General features: G+C 40.4%; 1 protein-coding gene across 3 annotated transcripts in view; it reads left to right on the plus strand.

Moving 5' to 3' along the window:
* Positions 1–23,521, plus strand: part of PAMR1 (peptidase domain containing associated with muscle regeneration 1) — a 101,338-nt gene that overhangs the window by 19,493 nt on the left and 58,324 nt on the right. For all 3 annotated transcript variants that reach the window (XM_072619151.1, XM_072619153.1, XM_072619152.1), the window contains exons 2-3: positions 11,428–11,604; positions 14,315–14,443. In XM_072619151.1, the coding sequence (XP_072475252.1) occupies positions 11,428–11,604; positions 14,315–14,443 (306 nt within the window). The remainder of the gene's footprint in view (positions 1–11,427; positions 11,605–14,314; positions 14,444–23,521) is intronic.

Here is a 23,521-nt window from a genome sequence, read left to right on the forward strand (position 1 = left end):
ATCTTCATCGACTCCATTTCCACTCTGCCTTGCCCCAGCATGCAAGGTTGGGGGAGGCAGCTATAAAGAGGCTGCCCTGCCTGAAGCTGATGAAAAAGGCTTAGGGAGCTTTGGGGCATAGCTTGATGAATAGCTCACATGTTGAATGTCTCTCTGCACTTAACATCTGTCATGGGAAAAATGCTCTTGGTAAAAAGAAAACCTGGCTTGGATGCGGAGCTAGCAATTAGAACATGGCCCCTGAAATAGTTCAATTAAGTCTGCAGTTTGTTGTTGAGGCCCATCGTGATGCTGAAAAGATTCTGGTCTATCCTTCCATTCCTTTTGGCACGCCAGAACCAACTTGGGACTTTCAGGTCTCAGGACCTGAATTCAAATCTCAGATTTGCCATGTAATATATGTGAGACCTTAAGCAATCACTCAACTTTTCTGTGTTTCGGTTTCCTTGTGGGTAAAATGAGGTAATTAGTTTATAGCATCTATTTTTAACCTGCAGGCTAACAGATTCCTAAGAGGGAGGGGATCCATGGATAGATTTCAGGAGGCCTATGCAATTAAAAAAACATATATTTTATATCTATTTCACTATGATTCCTTTCCTTTCTAGTCCAATGTACTTTATTTTATGCATTAAAAAATATTATTCTGATAGGGGGTCCCCAAAGGGAAGGAAGAAAGGAAGGAAGGAAGGAGGGAGGGAAGGAAGGAAAGAAAGGAGGGAAGGAAGGAAAGAAGGAGGGAAGGAAGGAAGGAGAGAAGGAAGGAAACAAGTAATTATTAAGCACTTGTGGGGTGCCAGGCACTGCTCTGGGCACTTTGCAAATGTTATCTCATTGATCCTTGAAAAAACTCTGTGCAGTAGGAGTTATCATTATTCCCTTTTTTTGTTGACTATAAGTTATATTTTATACAAACACATGTGCATACTCATATGTATACAGTGAAGTACATCTGTGTAGCCCTAATGCATATTTCATATAAATATACATATGTGTATGCATGTATTCCACAGTTGCACATATGCAATGAGAGAAGGAATTTCCTCCTTGTGATTTCTCTATGCCAGAGTGATTACAGTTCCAGTGGAAAAGAAAAAAAAATATCCCAGGCACTGTGCTAGACTCTTAGAATACAAAGATAGAAATAATATACCTCTACTTTGGAAGATCTTATAAACTTCCAGGGGAGTAGAACATATAAGAAGTAATTTCAAGAGGAGAGAATGTTAATATTTGAAGGGCATCAGGAAATACCTCATGTAGCTCCTCAGCTGTTCTTTGAAGGTGAAGGTGAGGGGCAACACATTCCAGTCTTGAGGGACTACATTGGGCAAAGACCCAGAGGCGGTAGATGGAATGTTGTGAGCTGATGGGTCAATTTCACTGGGATGGAGAGTAATGTAAAATGATCAGTTCATTCACCTTGGACTACAATTTTTGCCTTTTTATATTGTCTGGAGCATCTTATGAACCTCTCAGCAAGAAATCCCCAAATTCTGAAGCACCCTCACAGGAGCAGGAGCTATCATTCTTAGCTCCTCCCGACACTACCCCCGGTTGGCAAAGAAATTGCCGCCAAAGGGAACTCAGTCCAAGTTCCGATGTCTTGGAGATATCCCAGTCTCAGAACATGTGGAATTTTATTTCTAAAGGACAACAGCAGGAGGTGAGACATGTCTTTCTTAAGAATGCCATGAGATGGATGTTGAAGGGAGGGTTGGTGAAGAAGGAAGTGGAAGGAAGCCAACATTCCATTATGGAGGCATGATTAGACGCCTTGGAAACACCACGTATTTATAGTTCTGTGAATAAGAGCTCATTGCCTACTTCCGGTATTTTTGCAGCCATCTGTGTCTTGAGAAAAGGCATGATGATTTTTCCTTTGGCCAGGGAGTGGCAATAATTATTTCTGTTTGCATATGGTTTTTTCTTCTAAAGTTCTTCATATTCATTTTCTCATTAGACTTTGTGACAATCTGAATTTTTTTCTTGTCATATTACTGAAGTTTTAGGGAAAATAGGTTTGTCAGTTCCTGAGTTTAGTTAAGGTCTATTCACTATCTTTAAAAAGAAGGATAACACAGGGTTCTTGGATCCTTGCCCAGGGCATGTAATAGAAGAATTAGGTTTGTGTTTGGAAAAATGGAAAGGGGGAGGCAATAAAAATGATTATATAATAATGAACTTCTAGGGCTAATCACTCCTTGAGGTGGTGAATAAGAAGACAGGTAAAATCTGGAAGAGCTTATAGATATCCATGGGGGGAAAAGTCATAATCGGTTAGCAAAGGAAGTTGGGGCATATAAGTAACATGGAGATAGCTGTGGTGCCTCCCACAGAATAGTCCTTGAGGCCACTAGCTTGAATGGATGTGTTTCAGTGGAAAGAACACTGAATTTGGAGTCAAAAGACGTGAGTTCAAATCCTGGCTCTGCTATTTTCCATCTGTATTACCTTGCACTGGTCATTTAACCTCTGTAACCCTCAGTTTCCTCATCTGTAAATTGGGATGAGAACATCATCTATATCTCAGGGTAATTGTAAGGATCAAATAAGATGATATTTGTAGAGCACTTTGGAAATGTTTTAGTGCCACGGAAATTCTAGTTATTATTTTTATTATTTACCCAGGACCATTCAGCTGGTAAGTAGTGGGACTGGAATTCAAATTTAGGTATTCAATTTAGGCATCTCTGAAGTCCTATGCTCTTTCCACTAAACTTAAGAGCTTTAACTTCATTTTCTGCTCTGAATCTGTGATTTCATCTCTGTGGGAAGCTCCGAGGATGAAAATTCTCTCCTCTCCACCAATGCATATTGGCAAATTAAGTGTCGCTTATAATTTGAGAAAATTTCTGATAGTTTTAAGTTCTTAAATAATCAGCCTGTGATGACATAGGCAGGTGTGTCAGAAGCAAGACTTGAACCCAAGGCTTCCTGCCTAATAGCCTAGCCCTCTACTCACTAAGCTGTGCTACTTCTCAGCCCTAACTTATTAACATTCCAGGTGTTAGGCAACATGTTGAGTTAATGTATAAAGTGGGAACGATGAATTCTGAGAATTGGGAGTATCCCCAGGTACATAGACAACAGCTATTTGCTCCCTATTTGTGGCGATCTTGAGTAAAGAAAAGAACAGGATACTTGGCACTCAAAACAGCAGATTCCTCTTACCTTTGTTCTAGGTGGTGAGATGGAGAGGGGGCTGGACTTGGGAGTCAGGAAGACCTGAATTCAGTCCTGCCTTAAAAAGTAATGAGTTGTGTCACCCTTAGCAAGAAAATTAGCCTGTATGTACCTCAGTTTCCTCATGTATGAAATGAAGTGGTTAGAGCCAATGACTCTCAATCTATGATGCTATGGAAATGAAAACCAGATCTCTAAAGTGCCAAATCACTAAACTCACAGAACCTCTGCATTGGAAGGGAGTTCAGAGGCCATCCAAGTCAATTCGTGTCTGACCGAGGATCTCCTCTGAATCCAACCAGTGTTCATCTAACCCTTGCTTAAAAGTCTCCATTGGGATCTCACTACCTCTCCAAGCAGGCCATTCAGCTTTGGAGAGTTCTAATTAGGCAATATTCACCCAATTCAAGCCTAAATTTTCTTCTTTGTAAATCCTACTCATTCTAGTTCTCATTCCCCATGGCATCTCATCAGAGCTAAGTCCTTCCCTAGTCCCTAGATTTCAGGACATGTTTATTAGATGGTGAACACCAGTGGATGAAGAAGGGTTGGAGAAACTAGCTGAGAGTGGAAGTCTCGTCAGGCTTAGACTGTGATCTGACAACATGGCATCTCTCAGTCAGGAGTTCAACGCAGGGGAATGGGGAACAGATTCACTTAGGACCCCAAACAGGCACTTCATTATGGCTTTCTCAATTTCTTATCCCTTCATGCTATGCTTTGTCAGGTGTTCTTGGGTTTCTTGTAACTAAAGACCTTGTGCTGAGGGCATGTTTTGGGTTCATATGATTGAGACAGCATTCAAGGAGATTGGAAGTGTCATGGATCCTGGTTGCGTGGCAAGGATGGGCAAAGAGCTAAGCCCTAGCTTCCTTCAAAGCACAGTTTAGGTATAAGGAATTCCTTAAGGCCTTCCTTGACATCCCCCTCAACCTCTGTTCAGCAGAGATTCTCTTTTCCTTCTGAAACGGCTTTGTGTTATTTTCTAATAATGATAATAATAACAACAGCTAACCTTTATGTTACAATTTGAAGTTGGCAAAGCACTTCATATGTATGTATATATATATAATTTCATATTATCCTCACAACATTTCTGAGAGGAAAGTGCTGTTATCATCATCTTTATTTTAGAGATGAAGGAACTGTGGCTGTTACAGGCTAAATTAATTAACTAAAATCATATAACTAGAGTGAAGTGGACAGTACCAGGAGAACATTATACTGGGCAATACAACACTGTGCAACAACCAACTTTCATAGACTTAGCTCTTCTTAGCAATGCAATGATCTAAGACAATTCAAAAGACTCATGATGTAAAATGCCATCCACATCCAGAGAAAGAACTGTGGAGTCTGGATGCAAATTGAAGTATACTATTCTCTCTCTCTCTCTCTCTCCCTCTCTCTCTCTCTCTCTCCCTCTCTCCCATGTCTCATGGTTTTTCTCTATGGTTGTGATTCTTCTTCTTTACAACATGCATGATGTGGAAATATATTTAACATGATTTTATATATATATGTATATGTATACATATATATATACATATATATATACATATAGCCTGTATCAAACTGTATGCTATCTTGGGGAATGGGGGAGAAGCGAAGGGGAAAATGTAGAATTCAAAATCTTTTAAAAGCAAATGTTGAAAGCTGAAAATAAATAAATAAATAAAAATTAAAAAAAAAATCCAAAAAGATCACACAGATAATAAGGGTTTGCGCCTGGATCTGAACTCAGGTCTTCTACTTTCAGCATGCATTCAGTTCTCTACCTACCTGCTTTGTATTTGCTAATTTGTATTTATGTTGTCATCTCTGCAGTGTCAGCTACCTTGGCTCTATGGGTCAAAGATTGGAGGAACACATATTTGACAAAGAAGATGACATTGACAGTATTGATAATACCAAGGTTTGGGGTCTGATCCCTACTTATGCCACATTCGTTAAGACACAATTTGGTGTACTGAACAAGGGGCTCGAAACCAGGAATACCTAGGTGCTAATCCCATCTTAAACACTTAATAGCCATATGACTCTGGGCAAATCACTGAACTCTTTGCCTCAGTTTCCTCGTTTGTAAAGGAAAGAGTCTCTTGAAGGCTTCTAAGATCTCTTCCCAGGTCTAAATTTAGACTTCTGTGTGGGAAAAAAAAGATATCAATAAAAACTAAATAGAAATAAAAGTAGTATAAATTCCTTGAGAACAGGAACCATTTCCCTTTTCCACTTTTATTGTAAGTGCCTAACACTTGTACATTTCTTAGTCAATGCTTGCTGAATTGCATGACTATTTCTCTTTGAACCACACCCTTTTTTTGACTTTCTAAGATCTCATGGGTCTTGAGAGATGACAGTTGTTTTAAAAATAAGCCTGGCTCATTTAGGTACAAAATTCCTGTTGGATGAAAATAAATCCATTACATAAAATTAAACCATAAAGACCAGTTAGTTTAAAATATCCCATTGCAGATCAAGAGAAAAAGAAATAACTTGAAGCATTTTGGTAGAGAACAGTGGGATTTCGGAAGTACCTCCTATGATATTTCTTTTGGCCTTGCAAACAATTATTTTCTTTTTTCTTTGCTTTTCAAAAAAAGAGATTAATAAGCTAGAAAATGTCCACTATGGCAGATGACCTATGTGCTAGTCATATCAGCTGAATTGGGGGTGTTTATCCTAGCTAAGAGAAGACTTAGAGCAATGGGTGGAGAGGAACAGTATAAAAATTCCAGTTCTGACACTTACTAGCTATGTGACCATAGCAAGTCATTAATACTCTTTGGGCCTCAGTTTCCTCATCTATAAAATCAGCTTAGATAGCCTCCTAAGAGCTATGATCTTCTGAACTTCAGATTCTAAGTGTCTGAAGAGGGTTGAATTAGTTATCTTTAGCCACTAGAGCAGAAAGGAAACAATGAGTGGAATCTGTGGACAAGCACATTTGGGCTTGAGGGAGCTAACAATGAGAGCTGTCCAAAGCTGGAATGAACTGCATGAGAAGACAGTGGGTTCCTCCTCACTGGACATGAGCACTTGTCAAGGTTACTGTAGAGGGGATTTCTGCTAGGCTACCCAGGCTATAGAGTCAGAATGGCTTGAATTGGAATCGCACCCCAGACACTGTAAGCACAGTAACCAACGTAAATGTACTACATAAAGGTTTGCTAATCTGTTGCTAGTTTATGTACAGTTATTATTATTCAAGAGGGACTAGGGGGAAAGGGAACAAGCAATTACTGAGTACCAACTGGTACTCGATACCTGGTACCACAGTACCAGGCTCTGTGTGCTAAGGGCTTTACAAATGTTCTCTCATTTGCTACTCATAAAAACCTTTGAGGTAGGTGCATTATGATTTCCATTTTACAGTAGAGGAAACTGTAGCCATGAAATGATATACTTCTGTCACACAGCTAGCAAGTGTCTGAGGTAGAATTGGATTTCCGGTCTTCCTGACTCCACTGACTACCCATTTTGTCACCTAGCTATTCCCAGCTTTGAGGTCAGTCAACCAATCAATCAATCATTGTTCTTCTATTAAGTGCTTCCCGTGTGCCAGGCACTTTGCTGAGCCTGGGGATACAAAGACAAAGGTGAAACATTCCCTCCCTTTGAGGAATGAATGAATGAATTGATTCTGTGCTCTAATCACTACAACATTTAGCAGCATACCACAGTATGTTAGTACCTGGCTAAATAAAAACTCATGAATGAATGAATGAATGAATGAGTGAGTGAATGAATGAAATGAGTGAGTGAACAAGTGAATGAGTGAGTGAATGAAAGAGCGAATAAATGAATAAGTAGATGAATGAGTGGATGAATGATGGATGAATGGATGGATCAATGAGTGAATGGATGAATGAGCAAATGAACAAGTGAGTGAGTGAATGAATGAATGAAAAAGCATCTTTAAGCTTTTAAGGCTTCCACTTTCCAGATGTGGAAGACCCAGTCTGGTGGGGGGAAGGAAAAGGTCTGTCAGAGCCTGGGGTGAATTAGATCAACCTTTAGAAATTCTTTCGTGCCTGCCAACATGCAGAGGTTGTCAGGTTACAAGAATGATAACTTTGGTGTATTGGGATTTTTTAACTGGATCTGTTCTTTTGGGGATCTCTTAACTGCAAGGTCTCTCTTTTTGATGTTCCCCATCAGTAGAAGCTTGTCCACAAGAGATCCCAGCCCTTACCTAGGATTCCAACATCAGGACTAGGCTGGCAGAGTCTGGCTTTTTATTCTGAGCACGTGGTTCTAAGTTGGTCGTTCTCCAGAAAACCGAGTCTTGGAAGCAGGTCATGATTGTAAAGGTCCTTTCAATCTCTACCTCTTAGAGCTCAGTCTTCTGGAACTATCTCCCTTGTAAGTGACCCACGAGGCCCCTTACCTCTATTTTATTGTGACTTTGGGTAAATCCCTTCACCTCTGTGTGCTCTGGACTCACCTCGGTGGAAAGCTCCAAAGCTTAATTGTATTTTATCTTTATGGGTTTTGGCTTCTTAGGAAGAAGGTGCTAAGAAAACACATTTTTTTTAATGGCCTATCGATCTGCTTCTCTATGGACCCCTATAGCTTTAAGTCAGTGGAAACATTTTTAAGTGGACCATCTTGGGGCACTGGGAACACTGTAATTACCCTCCTCAAGGACACATTTCTAAACCTTAATAATATAGTTACACCTAATAATAACTCCCATTTCTATAGCTCTTGTGGGTTTACGAGCCTGTGGGTAGACCTTAGATAATAAAACTGACATTTATATAGCACCTTAAAGTTTCCAAAGCATTTAAATCTCATTTGAGTCTCGAAACAATTCTGTAAGGTAAGGACTATAGGGATTATTATGCCCATTTTACAGCTGAGTTAACTAGGACTAAGAGATGGAGTGACTTGCCCATGGTCACAGAACTGGTAAGCTTCTTTCTTTTAAACAATTATTTACTTATTTATTAATTCATTTTCTTACTTATTTTTGCAAGTATTTATTAGCTCCCCTCTTACAGTCCCCAGTTAGAAAACAAAAAACCCTCAAAAATGAAACCCTCATATAAATATGCATAGTCCAGAAAAACAGGCCATGTTCAAAAATATATGTCTCAATGAGCATTTTAAATCCATCATCTCTCCCACAAGAGGTGGATGCAGATTTCATTTTCAGTCCTTTGGATTCATGGTTTATCAGGGAATTGGGAATCTCAAGGTTGTTTCTCTCTATGGTGTTGTCATTCCCCTGGCCTGCTTACTTCACTCTGCATCAGTAGATAGAAGTCTTCTCAATTTCCTCTGACACAAAATGTTTTGCTACTTCTTATATCATAATAATATTCTATTACATTCATGTATCATAATTTGTTTATCTATTCCCCAGTATGTGGACATCCCCTTAGTTTCCAGTTCTACAAAAGGAGCTGCTATTAAATGTTTTGTATATATAAGGTTCCCCCCTTTCTTTGATTTCTTTGGGGGTATAGGCCTGGTAGTGATATAGTTGGGTGGAAGGATATGCACCATTTAGGAACTTTTAAGGCACAGTTCTAAAATTGCTTTCCTGAATGACTGGGATACTTCACAGCTCTACCAGGAGTGCATTAGTATGCCCAGCTTCTCACAGTTCCTCCAACATCTGTCATCTTTGCCAGTTTGATAGGTATAAGCTGAAACTTCAGAGTTATTTTAATTTGAATTTCTCTAGGAAAGAAAGCTCCAAATCACTTATAATGAGAAAAATGAAAATCAAAACAACCCTGAGGTTTCATTTCACACCCAGTAAACTGGCAAAATTGACAAAAAGTGGAAATAATCAATGTTGGAGGTACTCTGGGAAGATTGACCCACTGGTGCATCATTGATGGAGTTTTGAATCAGTATGATCATTTTGGAAAGCAATTTGGAATTATGCAAATAAAATTATCAAAATACCCACACCTGCTGACCTAGAAATTTTACTACCAGGTATATACCCCAAGAAGGTCATTGGTAATAAGAAAGTTCCCATAAAACATCAAAATATCTAAAGTAATACTTGATGTAAAAGCAAAGACCTGGGAACAAACTGGATACTCGTTGATTATGGAATGGCTAAACAAATTGTGGCACATGAATGCAAAGGGACATGACTGTGCTGTAAGAAATGATGACCATGATGCATGCAAAGAATCAGGAGAAGATTTACATGATCTGATGCAAAATAAGTAAACTTAGCCAATATACAGAATGACTATAATGTTGTAAATGGACAGAACAATAACAATAAATAATAAAAAGTGAGCACTGTAAATTTATAAAGAACAAATTTGGTCCCAAAGAAGAGAGAAGATCTGAATCACCCTCCTCCTTTGCAGAGGAGGGTGGTCCATGAGCATGCATCACTGAAGATGTTTTCAGACTTCTTTGATGTATTGATCTTTCTTTTTTTTGCTGAATTTATTCATTTATGAGACAATTCTCTGGAAGCACAGGCAGATGAAGAGATACCGGGAAGAAATTCTAGCTATATGAAAATAAATTGTATAAATAAAATGTAATTTTAGAATTTGATTTTCTGTAGTTATTAGTGATTTGGAGCATTCATTTTCATATGGTTTTTGAGAAAGCTGGTAAGTTTCAAAGGCAGGATTTTGATCTAGGTCCTTCCTGATTTTCCAACCACATTCATCCTGCCTGGCTGACCCCAATGGAAGTTCAGCAGAGTTACTTCTGTCCATTCCAATTCCCAGACTCTAACCTCACTGTTGTTTTGGGGAGGGAGGAGGAGTCTCTCATTTAAATAATCATGTCTTTGCATTTGGAGTTTATCCTGTGGGTTAAGGATAGGGCTATGGAAAAATTGTGTGGTCTGTGGGTACTGATGTATTCTGGTCACTTCTCCAGATGCCACTCAGTCTCTCCAGGTTCACCTTTTAATCCCCCTCATTCCTAAAAAGTTTTTTTCAGAGATCTCGAGAGACATCTAAACCACATGTCTTGGCCTGTGTTCTGACGGGGCAGGCCTCTGACTGGGTCTCCTTATGGAGAATTTCTATAGTTGGATTTCACCATATGGCTGGCGGGTTTCTTTTTCAGATTTAAGAGTGTAAATGTTCTATAAATATACACATTTTTAAAATTGAATAGAAGTCTTTCCCAGAAAGGAACACTTTCTCATGAGCAAAGACACCTGGCATAAGTAGGTTACAGCTCAGTTCCGCCGAATCTCAAATGTTTGTTTGTTCTGTCAATGTATCTGCAATGGGAACACCATTTACGCAGCCTTCTGGGTAACCAGAAATATCACTCGATGAGAAGGTTATCTAGTAATTGGACCAAAGGAAAAAAGGCCTTTCACTTGTAATAATCATGGGAGCAAAAGTACATATTACTTCTCTTTCCTCTTCAGTCATCCAGAAGACTGGAAACTTGGGCATCATCTTCTATTGTCATTAAGTGGGATCAGCGACCAAGTTCTACTGATTCCACCTGTACAACTTTTGGGACCTTAACTCCATTCCCACCCCTCCCCTCTATTTCAGGCCTTTGTCCCCTCTTACCTGGTCTGCTATAAACTGGCCTCTGTGCCTCCAGTCTCTCCTCTCTTCCATACGGTTTGTCCAATTGATATTCTTAAAACCTGAGTTTGACCATATTATTATCCTGTACAAGAAGCGTTATTGGCCACCCACTAACTCAAGGATAAATAATAAACTCTTCTGTCAGGCACTTAAAACCTTTCCCAAGCTGGCTCCCTCCTGTACTTCTGGAGGGATTTCCTACTCTTCCCTTTCATATACTCTACTTTCCAGTCTAACTGGCCCATTTACTGTTCTACTTCTAGAATTGTATCTCCTATTTTCATGTCTTTCATAGATTGTCCTTCATGCTTTTCTGGAATGTTCTTCCCCTCCCTCCCTCCCCCCGTAACCACACCTTCTTAGAATTCCTAGCTCCTCTCAAGGCTTAGCTCGCTTACTCAAACACAAAGACTTTCCTGATCTTTTTTTTCAGGTATTAATGCTTTCCCTCAAAAAAATTGTATTTACTTGGTATATACTTTGCATTTGCTCATCTGGTATGAAGTATTTTTTTCTTTATATTCCTAGAAACATTGCCATGTATGCAGTAGGTGCTTAACAAACGTTTGTTGACTTTCATGAAAATGACCATTCATTTTTCAGTGAAACAGTATCATAGAGAGGGTAATCAGAGTGACTTACAGTATTGACCTGGCTCTCCTCATTTGCCTGTTTTTGATTTGGGTTTCAGAGTATACAGTGATCAATGAAGCCTGCCCTGGGGCTGAGTGGAATATCATGTGTCGAGAGTGCTGTGAATACGACCAGATTGAATGTGTGTGCCCAGGGAAGAAAGAGGTAGTTGGCTACACTATCCCTTGCTGCCGGAATGAGGAGAACGAGTGTGACTCCTGCCTGATTCACCCAGGTGAGTGAGTCAGGCTAAGCAGTTCTTTCAGAGGTACGTCATTGGATCTTTAGCTAATACCTGGAAATTTGAATCCTGGCCCCATAATCAAAAGCATGACTGCCCCCTGGTGGTGGCATATCCTAACCCCAAGAAAAGGACCTAGAGAAGACAGATTCCAGACTCCAGACATGGGGTTAGGAAGAGATTTCACTCTTATTTGACTGATGGGGAGACTGAGGCTCAGAGACATAATTTCCTAGCAACATGTGCCACTGTAAATATTATCCTAGATCTATAGCTAGAAGGAAACTGAGAGGCCATCTGGTCCAGCCCTCTCATTTTACAGATAAGGAAACTGAGACTCAGGAAGATTAAAATACTTGCCCCAGGTTATAGAAGTAGCAAAGGCAGAGACTTAAATCTTGGGCCTTTGACTCTAAATCCAGTGGTCCTTCTCCTCTCCCTCACTGACCTCCTGTGGGTTTCCTCCTACCTAACACTCTAGCAGCTTGTCCTGGTCTGATGCAATCGAAATGATGGGAGGAGGTGGGCTTTGAGGCAGGTGTTGGGAGGTGCAGGCAGGAGCACATGATCGCCCTCCAAGAACGCACAACAACGTTGGGACAATGTCTACCATCCACTTGGAAGATGTCCGTATTCATGCCTCCTTCCCAGTCAGCATCCTTGGGTAAAAGCCCATTTACCACATATTAGCTATGGCCATTATTCCTGGTATAGACAGAAATCCTATCCTTACTTGACATTTCCACAGACATCTTAAAAAAAACAATTCTTCTATATGGAAGTTTTAAAACTCAACATCTGAACCTTGAGCTAACTGGAAATTGAAGGGCAACATTCTCCTAGGGAGAACCCAGAGATTTCCAAATGCATTTTCCAGACACCAAAGACTCAAGACAACTCAGAAGAACTCTTCTGACATCTTTGAAATTTCCCCCAATGCAAAATACCAATTTATGACAAGAGGCCAACACTGGAGATAGATGCATAGAGAGAACAGTTGGAATCCTTCCTCCCTGAGAGAAGGAGGCAAAGCTGGGAGCATGGAGTAACCATTTCAGAACTGGATATGAACACAGAGGCCATCTAATCCAGCCCCTTCATTTTACAAAGGGGGAGACTGAGGCTCAGAGAAATAAAATGACCTAAGCTCATAAACTTAGGATTGGAAGGAACCTGAGAGATTCTCTAATGCAGTCCTCTCCTTTTACTGAAGACAAAACAGGTCCACAGATGTAAATGGCTTGCTCAAGATCATACAGCCAGGAATAAGGAAGAAAAAGGGAAAGAGGAGGAGAGAGAAAGGGTCACAGAGAGAGAGAGAGAGAGAGACTCAGATCCTCTGATTCCAAAATCTAGTGTTTTTTTCCATTGTGCAACTGCTGTTTGTAAGTTGAAACTCACCCCCATCATATCCATTATTCACTTCCCCAGGGGAGAAAATGCATGTAGGGACAATGATACTCTTCTCTGGGGATAGTGGGAAACTCTACATTTTGGTTTATGTGATAGGTATTGCTATAGATGATACAGACAGAGATGTAGAAATGGATACGGATGACAGAGGTCACAGCATTAGATATAGATTAGATAGATTTACATATAGTTATAGATTATATGGAGATAAAGGTGACTTAGTTATAGATTAGACAGATATAGAAGGCTTAGATATAGATATAGGTTAGAAGATATAGATGCTATAGACATCGATAGTTTTATATATACATACATATATACAGGTGTATATATACATCTACATACATATATACACATACACTCACATATATGTAGCATTGTAAAATGAGGGCTTTGGATTCAGTCATCCTTATGGCCCCTCCTGATTTGAAATCCCATTATTAGCATGCATTGTTCATGAAAGGGAAGGAGAAAAGAGGGCCTGTTTCATACCAGCTGCCTGTGCTCGGAGGGCCCTCATCTCCGATGAGCAGAATTCTACTCTTTCTTCAAAACTCAACTCAGGTACTAGTTCTTCTAAGAAGTCTTCCTGGATGACCCAGCGGACAGGGTCCTCTTCTTCCTCCAATTACATTTTATTGGACTTTTCTGTGTGCCAGCCGCATTTCTCCTAGTAGAATATAAGCTCCTTGAGGGCAAAGACGGATTTATTTCTGTAAAGAAAGCTAAGTGCCTTACCTTTCATAGGAAGCCCTTAGTCAACACTTGCTGAGTTGTGCTAGACCCATAGGAATAGCTCCTGATGACTCCAAGATTTTTCTTGTGCTCAGCATTCAAGCTGAAGGAATATTTAGACCAATGAAATCACAGATATATTTAAACATCTGAGAGTGGCTGATATGTTGAAAGGACCCCAAATCTCAGGGTTTTCTCTTTACCCAGTTCCCCAGAAGTCATTTACTACCTTCCTCCATGATCTCTCTCTCTCTCTCTCTCTCTCTCTCTCTCTCTCTCTCTCTCTCTCTCTCTCTCTCTCTCTCTCTCTCTCCCTCCCTCCCTCCCTCCCTCCCTCCTCCCTCCTCTCTCTCTCTCTCTCTCTCTCTCTCTCTCTCTCTCTCTCTCTCTCTCTCTCTCTCTCTCTTCCCCTCCTCTCTCTCTGTCTCTGTATCCCTGTGTCTATCTCTGTCCTCTGTCTCTCTGTCTATCTCTCTCTCTCTGTCTCTTTCTGTCTCTCTCACATCAAAGTATATATGACCACTTCCCTAATGAGTCTTTCTTAAACGTGTTCCAGGTTGTACCATCTTTGAGAACTGTAAAAGCTGCCGTAATGGCTCCTGGGGAGGCTCTCTGGACGACTTCTACGTGAAGGGATTCTACTGCGCTGAATGTCGAGGGGGCTGGTATGGAGGAGACTGCATGAGTAAGTGGTCCCTGGGATAGCTAGAGCTCTCTTCCCCCCTATTTGTTTTCTTTTTCCAGCAAGACAGACCCTTGGTCCTTTGTGGCTGGGGCACTGAGGTCCATGGTCAGAAAGGTCAGAACTCTTCCAAAGCTGGCTGCTTCAGAGAGTCTCAGGACTCAGCAGAGACCCTCAAGGAATGAGATTTGGTAGAAAGAGTACTGGCTCTGAGTTCAAATCCTAGCTCTGCCCCTTACTACCTGTGTGACCTTAAATAAGTCCCTTCATCTCTCTGCCATCAATTGCTCCTTATAAAATAAGGTTGTTGGACTAGAAACCCATTGAGGTGTCTTTCATCTCTAAAACTGATTGAGGATTTTCTTTCGTGATATCCTTGACCAGAGATCATCCAGATTCATCAAGTGACCTCTACTAGGAAACTCTTGCTTCTACTAATTCCATATATGCCTCCCCCTTATATCTACCCGTCATTCCTGTGGCCTCCCTCTAGACCCAAGTAGGACAAGGATAATCCCTCCTTTATGTGGTAATCCTTCTTGTTCTTTCTTAAATCTTCCTTTCTCCAAGCTGAGTATACTGCTTCTTTTCATAGGGTCACAGATTTAGAGGAGGGCATCAAACCCACTCTCCATTTTAGAGATATAAAAACTGAAGCTAAGACAGGTTAAGTGACTTACCCTAGGTCACACAGCTTGAATGTGCTTGAATGTCTGCTCTGGACCCATGGGATCTAGCTTTGGTGCCCTGGGATGTCACCAGAGCAGAAAGGAGGCGACATACATGTTACCCACATTTTACAGATCTGGAAACTTAGAGACATTTGAGGAAACAGAGAACCTGGGTTTGAGCCCTAGCTTTACAACTTATTATCACTGATTAAAAAATATTTATTAACCACCTACCATGTTCCAGGAATTGACAGGCATTTGAAATACAGACAAAAAACCTAAACAATTTCTGCCCTCAAGGAGATTTTATTCTATCAGAGAATGTATATATACATATATATATGCACACATATATACATATATGTATATATACACAAATAAAGTATATATAATATGTACAAAACAAATGCAAAGTAATTTTCAAATCATTTTAATTCAATGAGCATTCTTTAAGCCCCTATGTGTCAGCATTGTGCTAAGCATTGGGGGTACAAAAAGTCAAAAGACAGTCCCTGCCCTCAAGTTGCACACAACCTAATGGGGGAGAAAACATACAAGCAAATATATACAAAGCAAGCTCTGTGCAGGATAAGTAAAAAACAATTAAGAAAAAGAAAGCACTGGAATTAAGAAGTGTTAGGGAAGGCTTCCTGTAGAAGGTGGGATTTTGGTTAGGACTTCAAGGAAGCCAGGGAGGAGCAGGGAGAGTATTCCAGGCATGGGAAACAATTAATAACAAATAATAATAGCAATTAAACAATTAATAGGTAGGGAGAGGGGGGCATTAACAGCTGGAGATGAAGTAAGGTAGGGTAAGCGTCACAAAAGATTTGAAAGGAGGTGGCCTGTAAGGTAAGTACAGAAGGGACTCTCAGAAGGCAGAGAAAGAAGTGCATTCCAGGCTGGGGAGATGGGGATATATATTCATGTGTGAGAAGGAACAGGAAGGCCAAGTTGAAGGTTAAGTGAATGAAGAGGATTGATGTTCTGCCTGAGGTTCAGTTTTCTCATCTGTGAAAAGGAAGAGAATGGGCTAGACCAGGGATGGGGAACCTGGGATGTCAAGACCACATATGGCCTTCTAGATCCTCAGGTACAGCCTTTTGAGTGAGTCCACGTTTTACAACAAATCCTTTTTTTTAGGGTATTTGTTCCCTGAAATTTTAATTCAGTCAAAGGGGATTTGTTTTGTGAAATTTGGATCCAGTCAAAGGGCTGTACTTGAGGACCTAGAGGACCACATGTGGCCTTGAGGCTGCAGTTTCTCCATTCCTGGGCTAGATGGTCTTTCAGGTCATCACTTCTCAATCGCCAGGGAAGTTATTTCCCTCAGCTTGTAAATACTAACTTGACTACTCTTAGCACTAAATAGGTGAGTAGAATCCATCCCACTGAGAACATCCTGGTGAGACACAAGAAATCCTTGTGAAGAAAGACAGCTGTAATCCTCCATCCAGAGGATGCATTCTGGACTTCTCAGGGACCATTGTTTTTACTGCCCCCTTCTGGTCCTGTACAGCCTTCACATGAGAATTCTCGATGACTGATAACCACTTATTTTTTAACTTCGAGGTTTACAAAGAACTTCCCTCAGAGCAACTGGGAGAGGTAGGGAATGTAAATATTATCCCCATTTTATAGCTGAGGAAACTGAGGCCAAGAGGAGGTGAAACGAGGTAATAGGATTAGATCTTGAAAGCAATTAGAAGTTCTGTGGTTCAGCCCTGTGTGTGACAGATGAGAAAACTAAGGCACCCTGAAGGAAAATGAGGTCATGAATATATATAGTGCTGAAATGAACCTTAGGAGTCATTGAGCGCAATCTCCTTCTTTTGCTAGAGGAGGAAACTGAGGCCCAGAAATGTTGACTGACTTGCCTCAGGCGCCCCATTCTAAGCACAGCCCTGGCTCCAAATCCATAGCTTTTCCCAATGGAGTCCATGGCCTCACAGGTTTCCAGGATCATACAGGGAGCAAGTGCCACAACTGGTGATTGAAACCATGTCTTTCTGAGTCTGAGACCAGTAATATTTCCACCATACTGATGATTGGAAAGGAAAACTACAGGGAAGCTTATGGTCCATTAATCTGCATTTTAATAGGTCAGGTCCCAAAAGAAACTGTGGAGAGAGAGAGAGAGAGAGAGAGAGAGAGAGAGAGAGAGAGAGAGAGAGAGAGAGAGAGAGAGAGAGAGAGAGACAGAGACAGAGACAGAGAGACAGAGAGAGAGAGACAGAGAGAGAGAGAGAGAGAGAGAGAGAGAGAGAGAGAGACAGAGACAGAGAGACAGAGAGAGAGAGAGGCAGAGACAAAGAGACAGAGAGAGAGAGACAGAGAGAGAGAGAAGGGAGAGGAGTTCAGCAAAACTAAACAACACCTGCCCCCCCCCCCCGCCCACCTTTGCAAACTGAGAACCAAAGTACCTCTTATTATTTCTTCTCTAGGGCCAAACTTGGTCTCTGTAATCACATGGCATTCAGTTTCAGTCTTCTTTGGTGGTTCTTTTCATATAAATTGTTATGACCCCTGTGTCTGTCGTTTCCTGGTTCTGCTTACTATACTTTGTGACAAAATGGCTTATTTCAGCAGAAGCAAACTCAGCATGTACGAAGAAGGGTAAAGAAGTGTCTATTGATTGGGGCATACTGATTCAGTTTGATCACCACTAGATGGTGCCCTGGGCAGCCCTTTCAGAAAAAAGGCTATTGGACAACTGGTGATGCAGATTAAATGCTTGACCAGTTCTATTAGTCACACTATTGAAATTTTTTCTGGAAAATGGAAAAGAGATAATGTCAAAAAGTTCTGTTCCTTCCTTGGAATTCCTTTGTAGTCTCCTTGTGAAATGGTTCTGGCCACCCCAACTAACAGAAAACTTCCTCCTTCCTTTCTTCCTCTCTGCCTTCCTTCTTCCCATCTTCATTTCCAGGGTTTCCCCTATCTTACCCAGGCTGGAAGTGCAATGGCCATCTTAATCCCACTATTGATGGGCATGGAAGACATAACTTGCTTCATTTCTAGTCTAGTTCAATTGACAATTCCTTAGGCAGCCTGATGACCCAGCTCTTGGGGGTTCCCCGAATTGGTGTTGGACTTAGTGCAGACACTCAATACAGTGCATCTGCTATAACGCATAACACCAAAACTTCAGCCATCCACCAGTCTCAGTCCTGCCCTGGAAGCAGGATTATAGGCATACGCCACCATACCCAGCCAGAAAGCATTTTGGTTGGCTATATTCTTCTTTATTATGAGATCTTTTATATAGCTACCTAAAGAAAATTTTATATGTTGACAGAACAGGTGGTGACCTACTTGTCCCCCGTCTCCCTCTTCTCTGTCTCTCTCTCCCTCTCTTTATCCCTCCCTTCATCCCTCCCTCATCTCCTTCATTGATATCTTGATACTGTAGCACAAAAATTCTGAGCCAATAGACCTAAGTTCATAATCTGGTTCTTTTTACTCTCCTTGTGACCTTCAGAAAATTACAACTTTTCTGGACATTGGTTTCAACATCTCTAAATGAGGGGAATGGACTAGATGTTTTTTCTGAAGTCCCTTGTAACTCATGAAACTAAAACTCAATAAACATTCGCTAATTTCAGAAATTCCACTATTATTAGAACCTCATTCTTTGGGTTATAAAATTGTCCCCTATTAAAAGGCAAATGTTCCCAGGAGTTGCAGATGCATTTATCACACCCTTTATAGCTTGTTAGCTAAGGAGATTTGGATGAGGATGGTGGAGAATCTTTGTGATGGAGTCAGTGGGAGATAGGGGCTGGGAAGGAGCAGGGCAGCTCACCAGGAGAAAGGAAAGGAGAGTCAGAGGGAACAAAACACCAATAACCACTTTGTCCAAATCTGGCCCTGTTACTACCAGTGGGGGCCATGTTTCTGAGATTATAATAACCAGACCGCTCTCCATCTGCTCATTTTGGCCTCTACCACCAAAGCAGATTGCCTCAAGGTGCATTTAGTTGAGTAAAGTTTGTTAATACTACTGGACCATAGATGCTATGCTGGGTATCATATATTCTTAGAGAAAGATGATCACTTCCCTTTTGAACTTCCCAAGAAAAGAGCATGAGTCAAGTGATGGAATATTTCAGTGCCATGTGAAATCCCAGAAAATCCAAGAGAGGAACAAGAACTGAATTCTAAAGTCAAGTGCATGACTTCCCCTTAAAAATACTTGACCTAGAAAAATAGAGAGATACTTCTGACCTAATGGATCTACATTTATTTAACTTGGACCTGATACTGAATTTTTTCTCCTCCCTAAGGAGAAGATTGAGTGAGAGAGCAGTAGAGATACAAGAGACCACACCTCTAGCTTCATATTGAGCTGTCTCTGATTCTCAAGGTCCTTCAGGGACCCGCAAAGCTCAGAAATCAGCGCAGAAGTTTTATGAGGAGAGATTTGCCAATTGGTCCAAAAGATGACTAAGGATCTGGAAGAGGGGCCCATGAGCAATGTTTAAAAATATTTGTGGAGTCTGAACATGAAACAGGGAGAGGGTTGATATAGCCAGCACTAAGAGTCAGGGCCAGGAATGATAGGAATGAGTTGAACAAAAGTAAACGAGATAGAGAAAGAGAGAGAGAGAGAGAGAGAGAGAGAGAGAGAGAGAGAGAGAGAGAGAGAGAGAGAGAGAGAGAGCATGCATGCATGCATGACTCTGGCTAGTAGAACTGAAAGATATTGACCTGTGGATTGGTGTCCCTCCCTCAGGGAGGCTGTGGAAACTCCACTGGCTGAGTCATTGAAAAGGGGCTCATCTTAGAGACATAAGGACCTCCAGTCTCATCCATGTGGGCTGTTGGGGACTTTCCTGGTGAGCCTGAGGAAAAGAATGGAGCTTGAAATGGGTTCTGAAGCTTTGGTGTCCTTCACAGATGACAAGGAGAACAAGACAGGTTTATGTGTATGTGCACATGTTTGCCTAATGCATGTGTGACTGTATGTGTATGCATATGCATTGAATGGGCATGCCTCTGCATATGTTCTCACATGAATTGTTCATTGGTTCATATGTGTAGGCAGTGCCTCCGTGTGCCCTTGTGGGTGTACAGGTGTGAGTGTATGTTAATGCAAATGCATGAGTAGGTGCCTTGCATCTATATGTGTGTGTACTGCATACAAGAGGGTATATGTGCACATGTGTACATATGTATGCCTATGTGAATATGTGCATGCGTATGTTTGTGTGTGTGGAGGCTTTTTCCCTTATGATTTTAAGTTCACATTTAGATATAGATATGTGCATAGATAGGTAAATTATAGACAAGCATAAAACTAGCATTTACTGAGTGCCTACTGTGTGTCAGGCACTGTATCTTGTTTGATTCTCACAACAACTGTAGGAGACAGGTGCTATTAGTATCCGCATTTTCACAGATGAGGAATCTGAGGCAAACAGAGGTTGAGTGACTTGCTCAGGGTCACACAAGTAGGAAGAGTCTGAGACTGGATTTGAACTTGGGCTCAATGCTCTATCAATAAACAGATAGATGAATCTAGAGGGAAGGAGATTGTGAACTTAGCTCACTTATGTATGTTTGCACATAAATTCATACATGTATATATTGATATATGTCTATATACACATACTCATACAAGTATATATGTATGAGTATTGTGTATTGTGTGTATATATATGTATATGTACATACACATATTTTTTCTATTTGTATCTCTAGTGCTTGGTAAGAGCCTAATAAATGCTCTTTCATTCATTCATTCATATGAATAAATGAAATATATATGTGTGTGTGTGTATACTTACACACATAAATATGTACATGTAGGAAGAAATATCTCCACAATACCAATTAACATTGTGTGTATGTGTGCTAAAGTCCTTTGATATCTGGGAATTATTATTAAAGAATTCTTACAGCCTACTAGATTTAGAAAGTGTCCGTCAATTGGGAGAGATTCCATGGCACATTGTACTGGAGCAGAGGCAGTCTTTACTGATTGTTTCTTCCTGAGTCCAACCTTCCTCCCCACTTCTCTTCTTCTGCTGAAGACTAAGTTCTCCTGCCAGCTCCCCAGGGTCAGCACCTCCTTGACTGTTCCCTTGCCATCATAGCCTGCTAGCTGCCCATTCTTATTGATTGGACCTCTATATTGCTCACATCTGTCCTTCTCTTCTTGCCGCTCCCACAATCTGTGCTGTGAATGAACGAAAAAGAATTTGTTAGGATTTTATTATGTGTTATAAGCATTGTGCTAAGCAGGAACATTCTAGAGAAATATTTTTTGCTCTTCAAGAGCTTGCCATTGAAGAACTCACAATTGAAGGAGGCAACGCCTGAAAGGAAGTTAAGCAGAAGAGCAAAATCCCGGAAGTCCTAAGGGTGCAGCAGTGGGATGGATGGTCCTTGGATTATTAAAGTAGGTTAACTGACAGTACTGGGGCACAAGGCAGACAGTAAGGTCTCATCGGAGGGAGAAGAGCTGTTAATCCCCATCTCATTCAAACCTTCTGAGTCATCAAGCATCCTAATCAAAGGAAAAAGAAAGGAGTAGGATATTCTTCCTGCCCCACCATCCAAGATGGGTTCTAGGCAGCCTGAGTAGAGAGGTCAGGAAGACCAGGGGGGCAGGGTGACCACCTTCTTCTTGTACTTATTTTAAAAACCTCTTAATTGATGCCTTTGCTTCTCATCTCTTCCTCTCTTCAGTCCATCTATCAGTTCCAAATCAGTATTCCTAAGACACACATTTGATTGCATTTCTTTCCTGGTCCCCAATTTTCAGTGACTATTTCAGGATAAAATATGAAATCCTCAGTTTGGCATGGAAAATCCTTAGCACAGTGCCTGGCACATAGTAGGTACTTCATAAATGTTAATTGGCACCTTTTCAGTCCTCTTTCATATTAATCCTCCTCTTTCATTTTCATTTTTAATCAAATGAGCCAGGTAGCTGTTTGGGATATGCGACCGTCCATCTCCTACCTCCAAACCTTTTGCCTTGGTGCTCACCTGTCTCTTGAATGGATCCCCTCCTCACCCCTTGTGGAATTCTTGGTTTTCATTCCTCTGTCTATTCTCTTCCCCTCCCTCGATGTTAGTATGTGTTACCTGATACGGTCCTTGTATGAACTCATCTGAGTACGTTCACCTGCAGTATCATGAAGAACTGAATTCATTTTAAGATTTGTCTTTACCATTTACTTACAGCCTGTGCGACCTTGGGTCAGGCAATCTCTCTGGACCTGTCTCCTTGTGAAATGAGGGGGTTGAGATGGAGTGACACCTAAGGTTACTACCTGAGGTCACTTAGAACTTTAAATCTAGGCTTCTTGGTTGTATGTTTTATGTACTGAATAGAGCCCAGGATTTAGATGGAAGATTTGAATTCAACCTTTCCCAGGTACTTATTAGCTGTGTGACCCTAGGCAAGTCACTTAACCTCTCTAGGACTCTGTTTCTTCATCTATAAAATGGGAATAATAGCACCTATCCCATAGACTGGTTGTAAAGACTGAATGAGATAATACATGTAAAATACTTTGCAAACTTTAGGTGATATTTAAATATTAGCCATTTTATTGTTGTTACTATTATTAATAGGCAAAGGCAGCTAGCTGATACAGACCACAGAAAGGTGGAAACTCTGAATTTAAATTGGACCTCAGATACTTGCTAACTTTGTGGTCCTTAACCTTACTTTCCTCATCTGTAATTTGAGGATCATCACAGTACCTACTTCCCAGAGTTGTTTTGGAGATAAATAGTGTATTCATAAAATCATTTATATATTATATATTAAGATAATATTTCCACATTATTTTATTTATAAAATAAGACAGAATTTGTAAGACTCTTTGTAAACCTTCAAGCACTATGCTAGGTATTATCATTGTCAATATTATTATTAGAAGACTATTACTGCCTTGAAAGCAGGGACTATTTTATTGATATCTTTGTATCACCAATATCTACAGTGCCTGCTATAAGGTAGATACTCAATAAATGTTGAATGGAATTAAATTGAAGGAATGACTTGCCTTAGGCCACAAAGTCAGGTAGATTTCAAGCTGCTGAAATAATCTGAGTTTGAGCTCCAGATGGTGTCTGGATGCCCACACTAGTTCTGGGCTGAATTGACTGCTTATGACAACCCATGAGTCCAATCATGAATGCTGTTAAAAATAGAACAAAAAGAAAGAGATCTTGGTAAGCCTGTTGGGTTGATTCAGTCAAAACGATTACATTTAGCAAAAGAGCAAAAAAATAATCACTTGTTATTTATTTAAGATATATTTATACAATGGCTAAACTACTTGTTTAGTTTATATGTAATATAAACTATCAAATTATATATAATATATTATAATAAACATAATATAAATATATTATATGTTATAATATAAATAATAATATAATAAGCCAT

This window comes from Notamacropus eugenii, chromosome 6 (assembly GCF_028372415.1).
Source record: "Notamacropus eugenii isolate mMacEug1 chromosome 6, mMacEug1.pri_v2, whole genome shotgun sequence".
Taxonomy (NCBI): domain Eukaryota; kingdom Metazoa; phylum Chordata; class Mammalia; order Diprotodontia; family Macropodidae; genus Notamacropus; species Notamacropus eugenii.